Source organism: Calypte anna, chromosome 8 (assembly GCF_003957555.1).
Source record: "Calypte anna isolate BGI_N300 chromosome 8, bCalAnn1_v1.p, whole genome shotgun sequence".
NCBI lineage: Eukaryota > Metazoa > Chordata > Aves > Apodiformes > Trochilidae > Calypte > Calypte anna.
Window position 1 is genome coordinate 7,982,890 of NC_044254.1, and position 16,354 is coordinate 7,999,243.

The window sequence follows — 16,354 nt, forward strand, 5'->3', positions numbered from 1 at the left end:
ATTACCAGACAATTTTCCTTTCCTGTCATAAATGGTTACTACTAAGTGGATCTCACATACTTTTGCAAAATGGGATAGAGGAATAGCCCATTGACACGCCGAGCTGTGAGGTCAAATAGAGTGGCATGATGCCGTCTGGTGTTCATCAATACTGCTCATTTAACATTTGGAAAGTGAGCACACATTTCTGTTTTGCTGTTTTTTTCTTCGCTAATTTTAATATAAGTTGTTTTGTTTTTCTTAGGCATTAGACTTGAGACAAAGAAATACCTTTTGTAATTAGATGGTGACAGACCTTGAAGTAATTCATAAAGGAACAAACTAACGGTAGCTACATCCAAGCCTAGACTCGCTACATGAAAAGAACCTGCATGTAAAGCAGCCTGAATATTGGACAACAAAACCACCCAGGAACCCCGGCACTTCGCCTTCGACGAGCTGCAGAAGTGCATTTTCTTCGGGGTTTCCCTTCCAGTGCGTGTTATTATCGGGAGACTTTGTCGTGCCTGTCCTAAGCTCCCTCTTACCATGGCCGCGGGGGAGAGAAAGGCTTCCCCAGAGCCGGCAGTGCCCCGAAGGCTGCGGGATGCCCGGTGCCTTGCAGCGGGGGCGCGGGCCCCGGCTCGGCCCCGGCTGCGGGGCGGGGCACATCAGCCCCTCGGCGGCCGTCGCATCCCTTTCCCAGGAAAGTTTTTCACCGGGGCTGGCCTGCCGCGGGCGGTGCGTGCCTCCACAGCGCACCGACCTGCCTGCAGCGGGGCGGCAGGCAGCCGGGCAGCGAGGCTCCGCGGTTCGGGGAGCCGCCCCTCTCAGGCGGGATGGCGGAGGGCCCGGGGGGGTTGGGTGGGGGGAGCGGCGGAGCCCGTCCGGCACCTCCCGTGCGGACCGCACACTCACCTGTCGTCGCTTTGCCAGCCCTGGTCGCCCAGCAGCAAGTCGCGAAACCGGTACCGCGGGGGGAGCGGAGGCACTTCGCTGTCCAGATCCACCATCCTGGCCCGCTGGGAGGGAGGGAAAGAGGGAGGGAGGGGAACGGAATACGCCCCGCCGCGCCCCTGCGGAGGGACACTCACGCCCTGCCCGCCCAAGCAGGTGCGGGGAAAAGCCCGGAGGGGCCGGGGAGCGGCGCTGAGCAGGTTGCCGCCGGGCGGGTGCGGGGGCCGTGCACACAAAGGCAACCGGGGCGCGGCGGCGGCGGCAGCAGCAGCAGCGAGCTCCCTGCCTGCCTATCTGTCCGTCCGTCCGTCTCCCGGCGGCTGAGGGGAGCGGGGCCGAGCAGCTCGCTCGCCGGCGCGCGCGGGCGGCCGTTATAGGGCCCCGGGCTTGGAAGTTCCGCCTGGCGCCGCCTGGGGGAAGGGGGGGACGAGGGGTAGGGGGTGGAGGAGGAGGGGGGGTTTCCGCGCAGCCCGCCTCACGGGCAGGCAGGTACCGGCGGGGGCTGCCGGGGCTGCCTCGGCGGCGCGCACCCGCCCGCCCACGCGGCCGCCCGCGCGCGCCCACCGCCCGCCGGCCGCCGCGGTGGAACAACAAAGGAGCTGCCCGGCGCCACGCGAGCGTCGCGCGGGGCCGCCGCCGCCGGGGCAGCCAATGGGAGGGGCGCTGCCCGGCACGCTCCTGTGACGGCGCGGGAACCTCTGCCCAGGGCTGCCCCCGCCTCAGGGAACCGCGGGGACACCCCCGGCTCTAGGGGAGCCGCCTCCCTTCCCCCAGACCGGGTCTGTCCCTCCGGGATGGCGGTTCGGAGGGTCTCGGCGGGTCTGGGGGTGCCCCCACACCCCTGCAGTGCCTGTTTGGGTTATGTGGAATGGCACTTGGCTGGAGGAACCGATTCACACCCCCGGCACCAGCTGGATCCCAAGCGGGCCTTCAGGGCTGCTCATGGGGCTTCCTCACAAACCTGACTCCCCCAGACAGCACCCTCCTCCTCTAGAGCTTCCTCAGAAGTACTTTTCTGTATGCCCCCGAATTTGAAAAATTCGGTGTTTTACCTGGGTGAGCTGCAGGGGTCCTCTGACAGACCCCACATTACTGTGGGGCATCATCTGAGCACACTGTGGTCTTTCATAACCTGTCTCTTGGTCATCTTTAGTCAGTCAGGTGTGCCTGGTTACTGTCATGTGTCCCTGTTTTGTGCCAACTCTTCCGAAGTCTCAGGTGCAAACGTGGTGAGCCACTGGTTTCTACTTTTATTTAATTGGGGATTTGTTCTACTTTCCAGGAGGGGTGTCACGGTCTGTAAAAATACAGGGAAGTAGATTTCTCACCATGATTAAAATCTGTAGGCAATGCTTGAAAGTGGGAGACAGTCTAGAAAATATTTGGTTATCTTGTGTGACTGATGAAGCACACATTACCCATATAATGGTTTGTTTGAATTCATCATCACCATATTGGAATAGTGAATAATGTTTCTAGGTTTGTTCCTAAAGGTCCTCTGTAATCTAGACAAACTGTCATACTTACCATCTAATGCCCCGGTTCTGGTAAACATGAATATTACTACATTTTCACAGCCTGTCATGATTTACCTTCCCAGATTTAGTTCTTTGTGTAAGATGCTCAGACATAGCAATCCTTTTCTACAATGAAGTCATGCACAGTCTTAACACTGGGGCAATTTTTAGAATTGCGTTTATATTCTGCTGGATCAGGGACTAAGTGTTAAGACATTATTTTCTAAATGTGGTTTAAATACCACATAGTTCATTAGGTACTTGCACTTATACTCTATATTGAAGAGTGAACTTTCCATTTTCCATTCAGTTGGATCTCTGTGTAGAAGGTAAGCTGGATAAAAGCTGACTCAGCCCATACAGTATCAGCTTAGGTATGGCAGCCTGGATTGTACCACACAATAATGTGCCCTGCTGAGCATCTGAGCTGCATGCTGTGATGGAAAGATTTCTACAGGTAACCAGCAGGTAGTTCAATTAAAGACTCATTCTCTCTGCTGTTGTTCCAGGCAGCATCTTTCCTTGCTTCTTTAGATCACTTTTCAGGCATAGTTTCTCTGATGGCTTTTTCTTTAGAGAATGCAGTGTTGTATGCCAGTTCCTATAAAATGCTGGGATGAGCGGGGTATGATGCTTACCCTTTTTCACAGCTTGCTTCATTTGGCATTTACAACATGTACATCTAAAGGCTCTTCAGATGAAGCAAACCACATGCATGTATGTGGCAAGAGTTCAAAGGTAACTCACTCTTTGCTTTGGCTGATGCAGGAAATAAAAAAAACCAACAACAGTGAATCAGTCTGCTGTCACATTCATTCTTGCCAGTTTTATCATGCTGTGTTCTGTGGTCAGAGCACTCTAAGTCTAATTTAAAAAAAAAGAAAAAAAAAAAAAAGCTCCAGGATCTTTCTCTTTTAGGGTATTTGTTGCAGCCAATTTTTCTTTCTCAGCTGCTTCGGTTGAACTGGCTGTCTCTAAGAAAACAATGTTTCCTCTCTCTGCCTCGGTATCTTTTGTCTTGTTAAAACTTGAGGTGGAGTGGAGCCTACCTGTTAAAATGGTTTATCACAAAGGTAGTTATGCTAACTGTAGGCCTTTTCTGAAGTCTATGAATCATAGCTCGCTTGGGAAATTAATAGTGTCCCTGTTTCATATCCTTAGCAGCCTCATTAATTTTTCCACCTTAATTGATTAATTTAATATTCATTTTCATACTTGAGAATTTAAGTACCAGTAGAAGCTTTTGCACTTTTTCTGCCACTGAAATACACGTCAGGATGATAATAGCTGACTGGTAAGCTGGCAACCTAGTAAATAGCTGAGTGGAGCTAATAGAAAGCAAACTTATCACTGAGACTATGATCATGCAATTTATACAGAAGCTTAGTTTTACACTCATAAATACTATAAACTCTTTGCACTATAAAATTAGGTGATGTATATAAGGTCACTCTAAGTATATAAAATTGGACAGAGATAGGATTTTAGTTGACTAAATCTTATTTTTCAGTTAGCAATTCAGTACACCTGAGAAATGTATGTCTTCAAGGTGAGGAGACACTGCATCATCCACTTGAAGACAGAAGCTGTTATATCTGAACTGGGTCATACTGGGTCACTATGGTCAAGCTGGGCATTACTTCTGCATGGCTGTATGTTTAAGAAAAGCTGTGAGATTAGTTCCCCAAAAGGAAAAAATGTAGGTATGTGCTCTTGGAATGATTCTGGCCCTGAGAAGTGCCAGAACCATCTGTGGCCCTGGGGGTTTTTTGTTTGGTTGTTTTTTTCCTTTCTTTTATTTGTTTTAAGCTGGCTAGATACATGTGGGTAACTCTTTCCAAATACTTAGCTCTGAAGTTTGGGAGAGAGTGGGAGGTTAAGAACTGTGTTACTCAGTGTATTGCTGGCAAATGGATGCAAATCTTGGAACACACTGAGATGCAGAGAGAACAAAAAAGTATTTAGGTTTCAATTTTAGGTTACTTATATTTTTGGTGGTGTATAGGTAACAGAGACTGGCACAATAGAGCTGCTGAACTTTCTGAACAGTTGCAGTGTATGTGGAGGTATACACAGGTGCTTAATACTTATTAATTCAAGATGTTCTACCCCTCTATCTGAATCTGAATTATGTATTCTACTGTGATAAAATAAATTAGGTTATCAGGTTAATTTTTTATATTTTTTTCAAAAAGCTTGTAAGGTTTTCTTTATTAGTAATCAGTTTAATTATTGATACTCACTGAGATGTTCTTTACTGTTGGTACTGATACCTAAAATTATTCAGGTAAATCAAAACCAAACCTGACTGCAAGGAGTTACAGCAAAATATCTCACATTTTAAGCTGATTAATTTTACCCTCTTAAAGTACTGATGGTCCTCTGCAGCTGTGGTGCTGAAATAGTCCTACCAGACAGTGTTCTTATTCCTGTTCCCTCCAAGGTTTTTCAGTTGTACACCATGACTCAGACAGTTGTCTTCCCCAGCTGAGGTGCTTATTATCCAAACTATTGCTTTTAAATATTAATGCAAAGTTTACATGCATTCTGCTATTTGTCTGTTGGTTCTAGTAAAGGGTTAGGCTGGCTGAAAAACTGATTGGCTGGAAAATAAATGAATAGAACTCAAGATCATTCTGAGGCTTTTCCTTAGGTGCTCACTTTTTTGAATCCCTTTCCCCCCATAATTAAGAAGTATCTAGGTGTTTATTTTGCCAATGAGAACTTTAGGAACTCTCACATTTCTGCAAGTTCACCAGTTCTCACTTGAGCGTGTATGTGAGATTTTGGGTTTAAGATTAGAACCAGGGAGTGGAATACTGATAGCATTTGAAAGCTCAGAAGACAGTTCTGCTGCTTTGCCAGATGAAGAGTATTTAGAAATCTCTCAGTAATTTTTTTTTCCCCTGGCTGTCAGATCACCAACTCCAAAGGCTATCTCAGATCCAAAGTGAGGGATAGAGATGCCTGATAGAACTAAAGTTAGGCATGCTGAACCCTGCATTCTATATGGATCTGAAAGGATAAATCAAACCAAAGCAGCAAAAATTGGTGAGAGGTGTATTTTGAGGACTCTCCTTTGCCTGCTGTGATACAGAACTGCTATTCATTGATGCGGACTATATGACTAGAAATTCCATTAGTGTGAAATGGTTAGCTAAAGGATGCCTTAATGGCTTTAAGCATTTAAGCTCGTTGACCTCAACTTTGACTTTTTACAATGTGTCTAAAAAGAATATATATATCCACTGCATGCTAATAATATCTAGTAATGGACATAGGTCAGGCCAAGGTGCCTAAGTGGGTTCCTGTTGAGTTGCAAGAGGGCAAAATGATCTTTAAGTCATATAACCTTACCTTTTACTTTTACTCAATACTTATGCTCCTTAAGGCTGGTGGAAAATAAAGGGTTGTTGCTGAGCAGTGCAACATTCATGGGGCCTACAGAACTTTAGAGATTGAAATCTTGGATCCTGTAATCCACAGTATCTAGGTCTTGCATCTTTTTTTCATAGAATCTAACATACATTTGTTCCTAGACCCATCATTTTGTGTGCCATTTACTGCTGGGTTAGGGCAGCCTTTTTTACCATCTCTTTTTTTGACTATAACACCATATCTGTTAGATCACATATCAACTCTTGGTTTCCATTCAGTTCCAAGGACTGCCTGGATTTTGCCTTATTCTTTTGTGTCATTCCCTGTTCTTTACTTCTGTCTTGAGTCTTTCTCTAATAGTCTCAATTCCCCCACATTTTAATTCAAAAGTACCATGATTTTCTTACTTCTTGCTTACCCTTTGGTGGAAAGGAATTGTGACTCCAATGCCACTCTTGTCTTCCACATCCTTTCCTAAAAAACAGCTTGCTAGTGAGTTGGATCAACGTGAGCATATTGGTTTTGTCCCTTTTTGTTTCTCTAGTTTGAATATACCTTTGTTATTGCTCATTAGATTCTTGGCTGTAGGGAATGAGTCCCATTTTTTTGCCATTTGGCCCAAATTTGGCCTCATTTGGCCCATTCTGAATCTTACAATATTCCTGGGGGTGGGGAGGGTCTGAGTAATACCATAGCATAAATAATATTATGTTGTCCACTAAGTTTCTGTAGCATTCCTGAATAAAGAAATGCTTATGTCCCTCTTTGCTAGGTAGTTGGGTTCTATGCTGGACTAGTAACAGGAGCAGCTGATGATACTTTTAACTGTCCTCTTAGAAACCACAGCCTTTGGGGGTATTATACTAATACAAAATGAAAAACTGGTAATCAGAATTTTCTACAAGCAGTTGCCCAAGACCCAGACTGTTCCATTTGGTTGGGGCTTTTCTTAAAAAAAAAAAAAAATCTAGGCAAGTCTTCTATTCTTACATACCTTTAAAAATGTAATGGTCCTATTCACTTTTTTTTGTGGATTTTGTATTTTGGTTCTTAATATCTCTTCATTTTACTCCTCATACCTTCCACAGTATAATGCTGTAATGTTTGGATTTATTTAGACTTCAGGGGAAAAATGTCCATGGAGCCCTCCAATCTTTTCCTTTGGTACCTGTTTTTTAAGTAGCTGTGCATCAGCAGATTGTTCTGCTGACACCAAAGGTTTGATAGTGATTCAGAAAGAAGTAGCAGACTGAAATAGCCCAAAGTGAGAACGAAGTTTTCAGGCCACTGGTAAGCTGGGAAGCTAGGGCAGAAGGAGAAAGGTGAGGAATTTCCAATTTGATAATTCCTCTCAAAGGTTTTAGACAAATTAGAGCTGGCCTTATGTTTGTTGTCATGTGTCTAATTAAACTGAAGTCTTGGTAAGCAGAGGGCATGTTTTCCACAGCATGGTGGGCATGACTCTGCTGTGAGCATGATCCTAAAAGGATGTTTCAGATGCAGAGCACACAGTATGACCTGATCTTTGTATTTCTTAAATGCTAAATCATCATAACACAGCTTCAAAAAGGAGCAGCATCCACTTCAGTGATCCCAGTGCACCACAGGTTTCTAACAGCTGTGGTGATCAGGAAGGAAACTGTAGGGATAAGAGGAATAGCAGCACTGCAGCAGGGGGAGGAGAGCTGGTGGGAAATGGTGATAACCTCTGAATTGTCTTCCAGCAAATCTCCACTTGGTTGTGAGTAGGAGGACTTCATTTAAAACTTGAGATACTGACAGCTGCTTTTATATAGGAGAACATATTTTTTGGCAAAGAACACTTTTTCAAGTAATTTTCACTTCACTTTTAAGTACAGAGCACCAAGGCAGAAGAATTAGATGGTACAGAAATGGGAGTATTAAGAAGCATGGTACAAAATACTTCTGGAATTGGACATGATATGTCTCCTGTCATTGCTTTAAAACCCTTCCTGAGTGCATTATGCTACCTAATTTGCATTAGAAGAAGATGAAGGAATATTCAGATAATTCCTAATCCTGTTTTCTGTTTGCAAAGATGTTATCATGGGCCATGCTTGGCAAAATATCCTGAGCAGCAATAGTTGTTGGTGTAGGAATGTGAGCTCAAGAATGCTCCAGGTGATCATATATTCACAAACAGCGTATCAGTGCTGTTTTAACATCTTTGTCAGCCACATGGAAAATAGTGTTGAGTGCACCCTCAGTCAGTTTGCTGATGGCACCAAGCTGTGTGGTGTGGTGGATTCACTGGAGGGAAGGGATGCCATCCAGAGGGACCTCAGCAGGCTTGGCAAATGGGCCAGTGCAAACTGCCTGGGGTCTTGCATCTGGGTTGGGCCAATCCCAGGCTCAGTTACAAGCTGAGTACACAGTGGTTAGAGAGTAGCCCTCAAGAGAAGGACTTAGGGGTGTTGATTGATGAGAAGCTCAACCAGCAGTGCACTCAGAGGTGAACTCTACCCTAGGATGCATCAGGAGGAGTGTGGTGATTCTCCCACTCTGCTCTTGTGAGACCCCACCTGGACTACTGCATCCAGTTCTGGTGTCCCCACCAAAAGAAGTGCATAGGGCTCCTGGAACATGTCCAGAGGATGGCTACAGAGATGATTGGGCAGCTGGAGCACCTTTGCTATGAGGAGAGGCTGAGGGAGATGGGATTGTTCAGCCTGAAGAAGAGAAGACTCTCAAGGGACCTTAAAGTTGCCTTCTCATACCTGAAGGGAACCTACAGGAAAGCTGAAAAAGAACTTTTCATAAGAGTGTCCAGTGATAGGACAAGGGAAAATGGTTTTAAAGTGAAGTAGAATAGGCTTTGACTAGATCTTGGGGAGAAGTTCTTGAGTGCAGGGGTGGTGAGACTGGCACAGATTGCCCAGAGGAGTTCACAAGATCACAAACACAAGACTGGAAAGGAGTAAGTCTGGTTCCTTGCTTTGTGATCAAAGATGGTTATTTTGTATAGGCCCACATTATGCTTACACAGATTGCTTCAAAGCCTCACTACCTAGGTGACTCTTCTGATTTTCACCTTGGGTTTATTCATATCGCCTTTTGTGTGCTGATATTATCTTTTGGCTTAAACTGTTTTTACTTTGTCTGTATTCATAGAGAGCAGTCAGGAAATGTAGGATAAATTTTCAAATCAGTTCCAGTTCTGGCTCAGCTGTATCCAAAAGTATCTTTGACTGTGTTTCAAGCCTGTAATTATTTGGCAAATGGTTTAACAACCCAAAAGCAGTTTGATAAAACTGCACCCATGGTAATGCAGTGAGAAGACAGGTGTGGCTGTCATGGAGCAGTTGGAGCACTGATCTCAGCAGCAGCACACATTTCTGTATCACAGAAAAAAAAGAATTAGATTTGGGCAATGAAGTTGTGTGAGGAGCTCCTGCTTAGAACTCAAATTAGGCAGGTGTAAGAAAAATCTTTTTAGTGATTGGGTAAATACTAAAAGAAATAAACCAGTAGATACAAAATGGATGCAGGCTAATTCTCACAAGGGCATGGTGTAAACTGAGAGTTTGTTATCCATATATGAGTTACTTGACAAGATAACAGGGGAGGGAAAAGAAGAGCTGCTGGGAGAGTTCTGCTAGGTGAAACAGCTGAATGCCAGTTTTCACTAACCGTTTCTTAGAACTGGTAACTGAAAACACAACCCAGGTTAAAAATAAAATAAAATAATAAATTCCAGCTGTTTTGAGAAGAAAAAATTTAACTGCTTTGGAATTCAGGTTTGAATTCCAAACACACTGTTTTTAAATTCTGTATCAGTAGGCTAACTAAGCCAGGAAATTTAAAAGAACATTACATGGTCTTTCAGGACCAAATAGGAGATCAGTCTGTGTATATTCCATGCCACTCAGATGCCACCACTACAGAATCTGGTGTGCAGCTGTTTCATGTCTGCCTCCTGAGACCACTTCGTAGTCTCACTGTTTTTTCCTTGATTCTCAGTATCAAATAGTTTTCTTCATAAGATCCACATTTTGACTGGAGTGCACTTCTTCCAAAACTCAGGCATTTAATGAAAATAGTAAAGCTATGGCGACCATGGATCCATGAGGAGTTCCTCTGCTAGCCCAGTTGGCAGTATAGTCCATCTTATTGCACAATCTTTATTGTTTTTCTGTGAACATTTCATTGTCCATATTACAATTCAGTCACTTACTCTCCATTTTCCCGTGATACTGAAAGAAGTGCTCCAACATCACCTAGGTGTATTTAACCAAGTCTTTGAGCAAGTGTATTTCCTTATCTCTGAGTAGTTACGTTATACAAGTACCAGTGGGTCAGTAGGTCACTTTGTATTTTTGTCTACTTTTTGTTCCAGGTGTTTTCAATGTAGAGCCTAAGTGATCTATATATAGTAGAGAAGTTTATTGTTAACACACATTTAATGAGAAATTCTGGTTTTAACCAGCCAATAAAGACATAAGGAATTACAAAATAATTTGTTTATCCAACTTCTGTTGCATACCAAATGAAATAAACTTTTCTGCATATGGAAGAGGTTATTATGGAAAAAATGAGGTATTACGTAAAAGCAAGCAGACCATAGGAGAGAAGGACTGTGTCAACCAAAATTGCCAGCCTTTTGTTTATTCATTCATTAAGCAAACTTTGGGGTGGAAAAAAAAAACAAAACCAAACAAAAAAAAACCAGAACAAAACCCCACTTGTGTGTTGCAAGAGGATTAGGGGAAGTGACTGCTTGAAATCAGAGTATAAATACTTTGCAAGGTCAGTCCTTGGAACAGTTAGGGAGTAAAATAGGAGTGACAATAACACAAAGCCATCAAAAAAGTAGGCTACAGTACCAAATGTGTTTGTGGAGTTTCTGAATCTCTAGGATGCTGTTCCTGGGCTATACAGCTCTGATTTTATGTTGGATGTATTGTACTGCAGAAAAAGGTAAGCTTTTATGGGAATAAAAAAATCCAAACCCACCTTCCTTAATGTGTATGTGAAAATGATTACTAAAACAATATGTAAATAAAATATTTGCATTTTAGCCTATTTTAATAACTTCTGATAGCAATAATTCAGATTTCTTCTGGTAGTAGTCACCAAATTTTTTTTTCAGTTCCTATCATAGGCTTTATTTCATTATTATTATTATTTATTGGATAACTACTGCATTCATTTGTTGCATAACTTTTTTCATGGTTAGTGTACCTATAAACTAGATAGATATCTCTCTATATATACATATTGACTGACAGACTGCTTTTAATCCATTTGATGAAATAAATGCATACAAGTATACTTTCATCCATCTTTAAAGAGGTAGCTTGTACTCTGGGTATCTTTCAGTAACCACTCATATTTTCTGTTTCTCTGTTCAATTCAATTTTTTTTAATATTATATTTATATTGCTTAATGTATGTTTACTAATGTAATTCTTTTGCTTTCTGTCTGGGTTTCTTTACATAAGATGTTGCAGAAAGGTTGCAATTTGCTTTTGAGTTAGTGTGTCTTTGCTCAGTTCAGGTTGTTTTTAATTTTAAGTGAAGATTATTAAGACATTAATCAAACTAAAAACATTAATCAAACTGAAAGATTTTACCTTGAAAAAAAGAAAAATCAGGACATTAATGAAATCTCTTATCTTTTTTTTGGTATACTTATAATAAATATTGCTCAGAAAAACCTAATAAGGTCTAATTTGTTTGCAAAGAAGTCCAGAAAAGGCCTAGAATTATTTAATATGAAGATTTGCCTCAATTCACAGTTCCTTTTCACAATGCTTTCTTTCGATCAGAGATTGCAAAGGAATGTGAATGTAGCAATATTTGATTTATCCAAGAAAACTATTACCATGGGTCATGAGCAATTCTTATTTGCAAGCTTCATAACTGAAAGTCTATTTGAGGTGTGAAAGAGCACAAGGGCTCTTGAAAAATATTCCTACCTGAATTCAGAGTTTGTACTTGACTTTATGAAAGTTGCTACCAACATAATGGTGGAAAGAAAGCAGCTTGAGCTATTTCTAGCTGAGGTCAAGCCAGATATAAATACAAAATTATTGATTCCAGATCTGATCTCTCACTAAGGGATGTGAAGTTATGCATTTAGTGCATGCTTTCTAATAGGGAAATAAAATCTGCATAATTTTGGTGGCTACATTTGATGAGTTTGTGATGTAATTAGTTTTGAAGTTCATTCTGTCAGTAGTTTTCTTCTTCTCAAGCTTCTAAGAAACTGCATTAAAAAAAATTAGCCGTAGTCAGAAATACATAAACATACATATATACATATACTTATACGTATACATACTGTGACACTTCATGGTAACAGATATATTAACATCATGTCATAGTAATGATGAAGAGACCATCAGGAAATTATCTTTCATGCTTTGTTTTTAAATGCAACAAAGGAGGAATAGGTAACAGGCCCCATTCTGCACAACAGGCAATAAATATAGAGTATAATTCAGAAGTAAGGGATTAGCAGAGCAGAGAAGCTGCTCTCCCTGTACTGGATAGCCTAGTTTTTAACTCGTAGAATTTGGAGGGTGCTTGCTCACTGAAAGCACTAATTTTAATGAGCTCTAAAGAAAAATATTTAGAATTAGAAAAATTCCTTTTCTCACCATTATGAACTTATCTGAGTAAACTAAGCAATTTTAACATATTTGAAAGGCAGAACTAGCTAAAAGAATCTTGTTCATTTTGCTTAGTCTTGCATTTTGCAAAAAGATTGCTAAAAAGTGAAAGTGTCTTAATATTGGTCAGGAAAGCAGAATCCCTACTACCTTTTTTGATAATAGGGTAGTAATCTGTAGTGGACAGAAGCAATAATTTTTACTCAGATGCAATCATTCAAGGGAGGGATCATGCTGAAGTAATTGGAAAAAACATGAATGTGTGGGGGTTCTCTTTTAGCAGCTCAACATAACTGTCAAAGGATTGTCTAATTCTGGCTACTTAAGACAGCCAAACTAAGGTTATTAGATCTCACAATTAGCATTACTTATATTTGAAGAATGCCATAGGTACAAAACACAAAATTATACAAGGGGGGGAGGGACGGACTGTGAAAAAAGAGATTATTCCTAATTTTTAAACATTTTTCTAAATGCCTCTAATTTCTTAGGTGCTCCACCGACTGAAATCACCCAAGCATAGAGAATTAGTCAATTAAATTAGATCAATTATTATAAACAAAAACATTCAGCTTCCCAATATTTGTTTCTTTCTCATTTAGTTTCATTCTCGAGCTGTTGAGAAACTTCTCAAATTAGTCCAGGTCCATTTCTTGTCATTCACCAGGGTTTGGCTGTACATTTTATGGACACTGAAGAAGCTCCAGGGGAGCTTTTGGGGAATGAGTGCATAATATTGAGCTAATGAGAACTATCAAACACCATCCACCCCAAAAATTGAGTCAAAATGCTTTGAAGATCAAAGGGAATACCCAGAATTAATTACATCAGGTAGGAAATCTTAAGTAATATGGACAGGAGGAAATAAATTTTGTAATATCTCAGACTGTAGGGAAAGTTTAGGCAACATAAAGGTGAAGGGAAATTTCACAGAACTCAATCAAATGACACATTAACTTAATGTAAGGATGATGGTGGCTACAGAAAAAAAATAGCTTGAAAGGAAGCTCTACAGAGTGCATGAAATTGTTGTCTGTGGTAATGGAAGGACAGGTATGGAGGATCTCCTGCAGATGGAAGGGTAAGAGTTGTCTATGGTTAGAACCAAGGCACTAATCTTATCTCAGTCTTTCTAAATAAAATCTATTTCATGAATTATGACTGTCCCATGTGACTACTTGGCACTTGCTTGACTATTCTTACATCCTTCTAAATGTCTATTCATACTCCTCCAATATGTAGATTCCTGGTAGTTTCCTATTTTATGATGATTAAGTAGAAGACATATGCTTGTTTGTTCACAAATGTTCCCAGGATTTCTTGCTACATTTTTCATTTTAAAATTACTTTTGTGTTTGTAGCATATCAGCAATATTTTTATTTACAATTTTCAGCTTGTAAAGAACCTCCTCCAAGGAGGACTAGAGAATTGCCTACTGAAAGATGGGACCAACCTCCCTATCCACATGGTACTCAAGTGACATACAAATGTCGGCCTGGATATATGAAACTTGGACGAATTGTGTTTGAGTGTGCTGATGGAGCATGGAAGCAAAAGCTCCCAGAAGTTGAATGCAGAAGTAAGTATTTGTGCAAAATACATGCAGATTTCTCATCTGACAGATTGGGTTTCTTTCCAGTGATATCAGTTTCAAATTGCCTATAACTTCAGCATCCCTTAGACTAGCATTCTAAAAAGTATGTATGAGTAAGGAAACATTTCTGTAAGTTCCTTTTCTACATATCAAAGGATCTTTGCTTTGTTTTGTTTTGGGTTGGTTTTTTTGGTCCTTACAAAAGAATACTCTAGGCCAGCCTTAATAGCTATATTTATGTTAAAATATTAAGTTGTTAAGTAATGAGGAGCTTGCTTCCAAAATTTTAGAAAAAAGTCTAATGTAGATGAAATTTAGTCTGAAGACTCTAACTCTACCTAGCTTCTGAATGTGAGTCAAGAGACAGTGTTGGCTTTAGTTTATTCAACTAGTTCTGTGAAAGATATAATTTCTTGGAAGTAGGAAATTATTTTTCCCTGCCTTCTCTTTTATTCAATGAAGAATTGAATTTTTATTCATTATTAGAATGAGAGCTGCTATTTATTATCTGAACAGAATTAATTAGCAAAGAAATTAAAGTTTATTATTACCAGTAAGCAGATACTTGTTTCTTTAATAAATGAATTTTAAACACAAGGAAATTTTAGACACATGAGCTTCTTTTCTTGCATATCTAACAGACTAATTTTTTTACAAGTAGCGTATGTGTTTGCTTAGATAATATAAAATTAAGTTCTAGGTGTCCATCAGACAAGTCATGAGTAAAAAATAATTAACAAAGTAGTTACTGCTTTCTTTTACGTTTTGTATTGTCACCTTCTCAGTTCTTATATTTATTTAACTACTCAGGGAACATGGATCTTTCAAAATATTGAAAAACGTGTTGTTGCATGTAGTAACATATTTTAGTAAATACTGCCACCCAGTGAATAGATACCAACAGTGGCAAGTTTAAGTGGTCATGTTATCTTTCCAGAATAGGCCACTCCAGACAGCAAATGAGGTTGCCCATTTCTCTGAATCCCACTGGAACAAGTTTAGGGCATACTCAAACACCTCTTCTGTTAATACACTCCAAGAAATTAAATTGCTTAGGTCAACAGGGAACAGAAAAGTTTTCTCCTGAAGAGACCTAATAGGTTTTAGCTATGCAGTTTATTTTGGAGTCTATAATATAAAAAATGGATGAATGAGAGGAATGGTGAGCTCATCTTTACTATTCTTTTGGGAATCCAGGGCAAAATAGTTAGGGCCAGACCATTTGGGATCTGATGGGATTCACCCATGCCTCCTGAAAGAACTGAAAGATAAAGATGCAAAGCCATTGTCCATCCAATTTGAAAAGTCATGGCAGTCTGGTAAAGAAGCTGCTGACTGGAGAAGGGGAAAAATAAACCCCATTTTTAAAAATTGAAAAAAAGAAGACCCAGGGAACTGCAGGCCACTCAGTCTCAACTCTGTGCCTGCCAAGATCATGGAGCAGATCATCCTGAAGGCTCTGTCCAGGTATGTGGGTAACAAAGAGGTGATTGGTGACAACACAGCTTCACTAAGGACAAGTCCTGCCTGACTAATTTGGTGACCTTTTACAATGGGGTCACAGCCTTAGTGAACAAAGGCAGAGCAACAGATGTCACCTAACTGGGCTTGTGCAAAGCATCCAGCACTGTCCCACAGGACATTCTGATCTCCACACTGGAACAATATGGATTTGATGGATGGGCCACCCACTGGATAAGGAACTGGCTGTGTGGTCACACCCAGAGAGTTGTGATCAATGGCTCAGTGTCCAAATGGAGATGTGTGATGAGTGGTGTTCCTGCAGGGTCAGTGCTCAGACCAGTGCTGTTTAACAGCTTTGTCAGCAACATGGGCAGTGGAATTGAGTGAACCCTCAGCAAGATCCCTGATGACACAAACTGTCTGGTGAAGTCAATGTGCTGGAGGGAAGTGATGCCATCCAGAGGGACCTTGACAGGCTGGAGAAGTGAGCTCATGTGAACTGCATGGAGTTCAGCAAGGACAAGTGCAAGGTTCTGCATCTGAGTTGAGGCAATCCCATGCACACACACAGGTGGGAAGGAGAAAGGATTGAGGACAGCCCTGAGGAGAAGGACTTGAGGGGGTGGTGGACCAGAAGCTCACCATGAGCTGTCACTGTGTGCTTGCAACCCAGAAAGCCAACCGGGTCCTGGGCTGCATCAAAAGCAGCACAGACAACTGGTCAAGGGAGGGGATTCTCCTCCTCTTCTCTGCTCTTCTGAGACCCCACCAGTAACTGTGTCCAGTTCTGGAGTCCACAACTTTGAAAGCATATAAAGGTCCTTGAGCA

The 16,354-nt window shown here is 41.4% G+C and overlaps 2 protein-coding genes across 6 annotated transcripts in view; one reads left to right on the forward strand and one right to left on the reverse strand.

The window, feature by feature from the left end:
- KCNT2 (potassium sodium-activated channel subfamily T member 2) overlaps positions 1-1,286 on the reverse strand; it is a 118,952-nt gene extending 117,666 nt beyond the window's left edge. For all 5 annotated transcript variants that reach the window (XM_030455320.1, XM_030455319.1, XM_030455322.1 and 2 more), the window contains exon 1: positions 898-1,286. In XM_030455320.1, coding sequence (XP_030311180.1) covers positions 898-992 — 95 coding nt within the window. In that variant the 5' untranslated portion in view covers positions 993-1,286. The remainder of the gene's footprint in view (positions 1-897) is intronic.
- Positions 1,287-10,617: 9,331 nt separating this feature from the next.
- Positions 10,618-16,354, forward strand: part of CFH (complement factor H) — a 34,740-nt gene continuing 29,003 nt past the window's right edge. The window contains exons 1-2 of the mRNA XM_008503291.2: positions 10,618-10,769; positions 13,861-14,046. Of these exons, the coding sequence (XP_008501513.1) occupies positions 10,709-10,769; positions 13,861-14,046 (247 nt within the window). The 5' untranslated portion in view covers positions 10,618-10,708. The remainder of the gene's footprint in view (positions 10,770-13,860; positions 14,047-16,354) is intronic.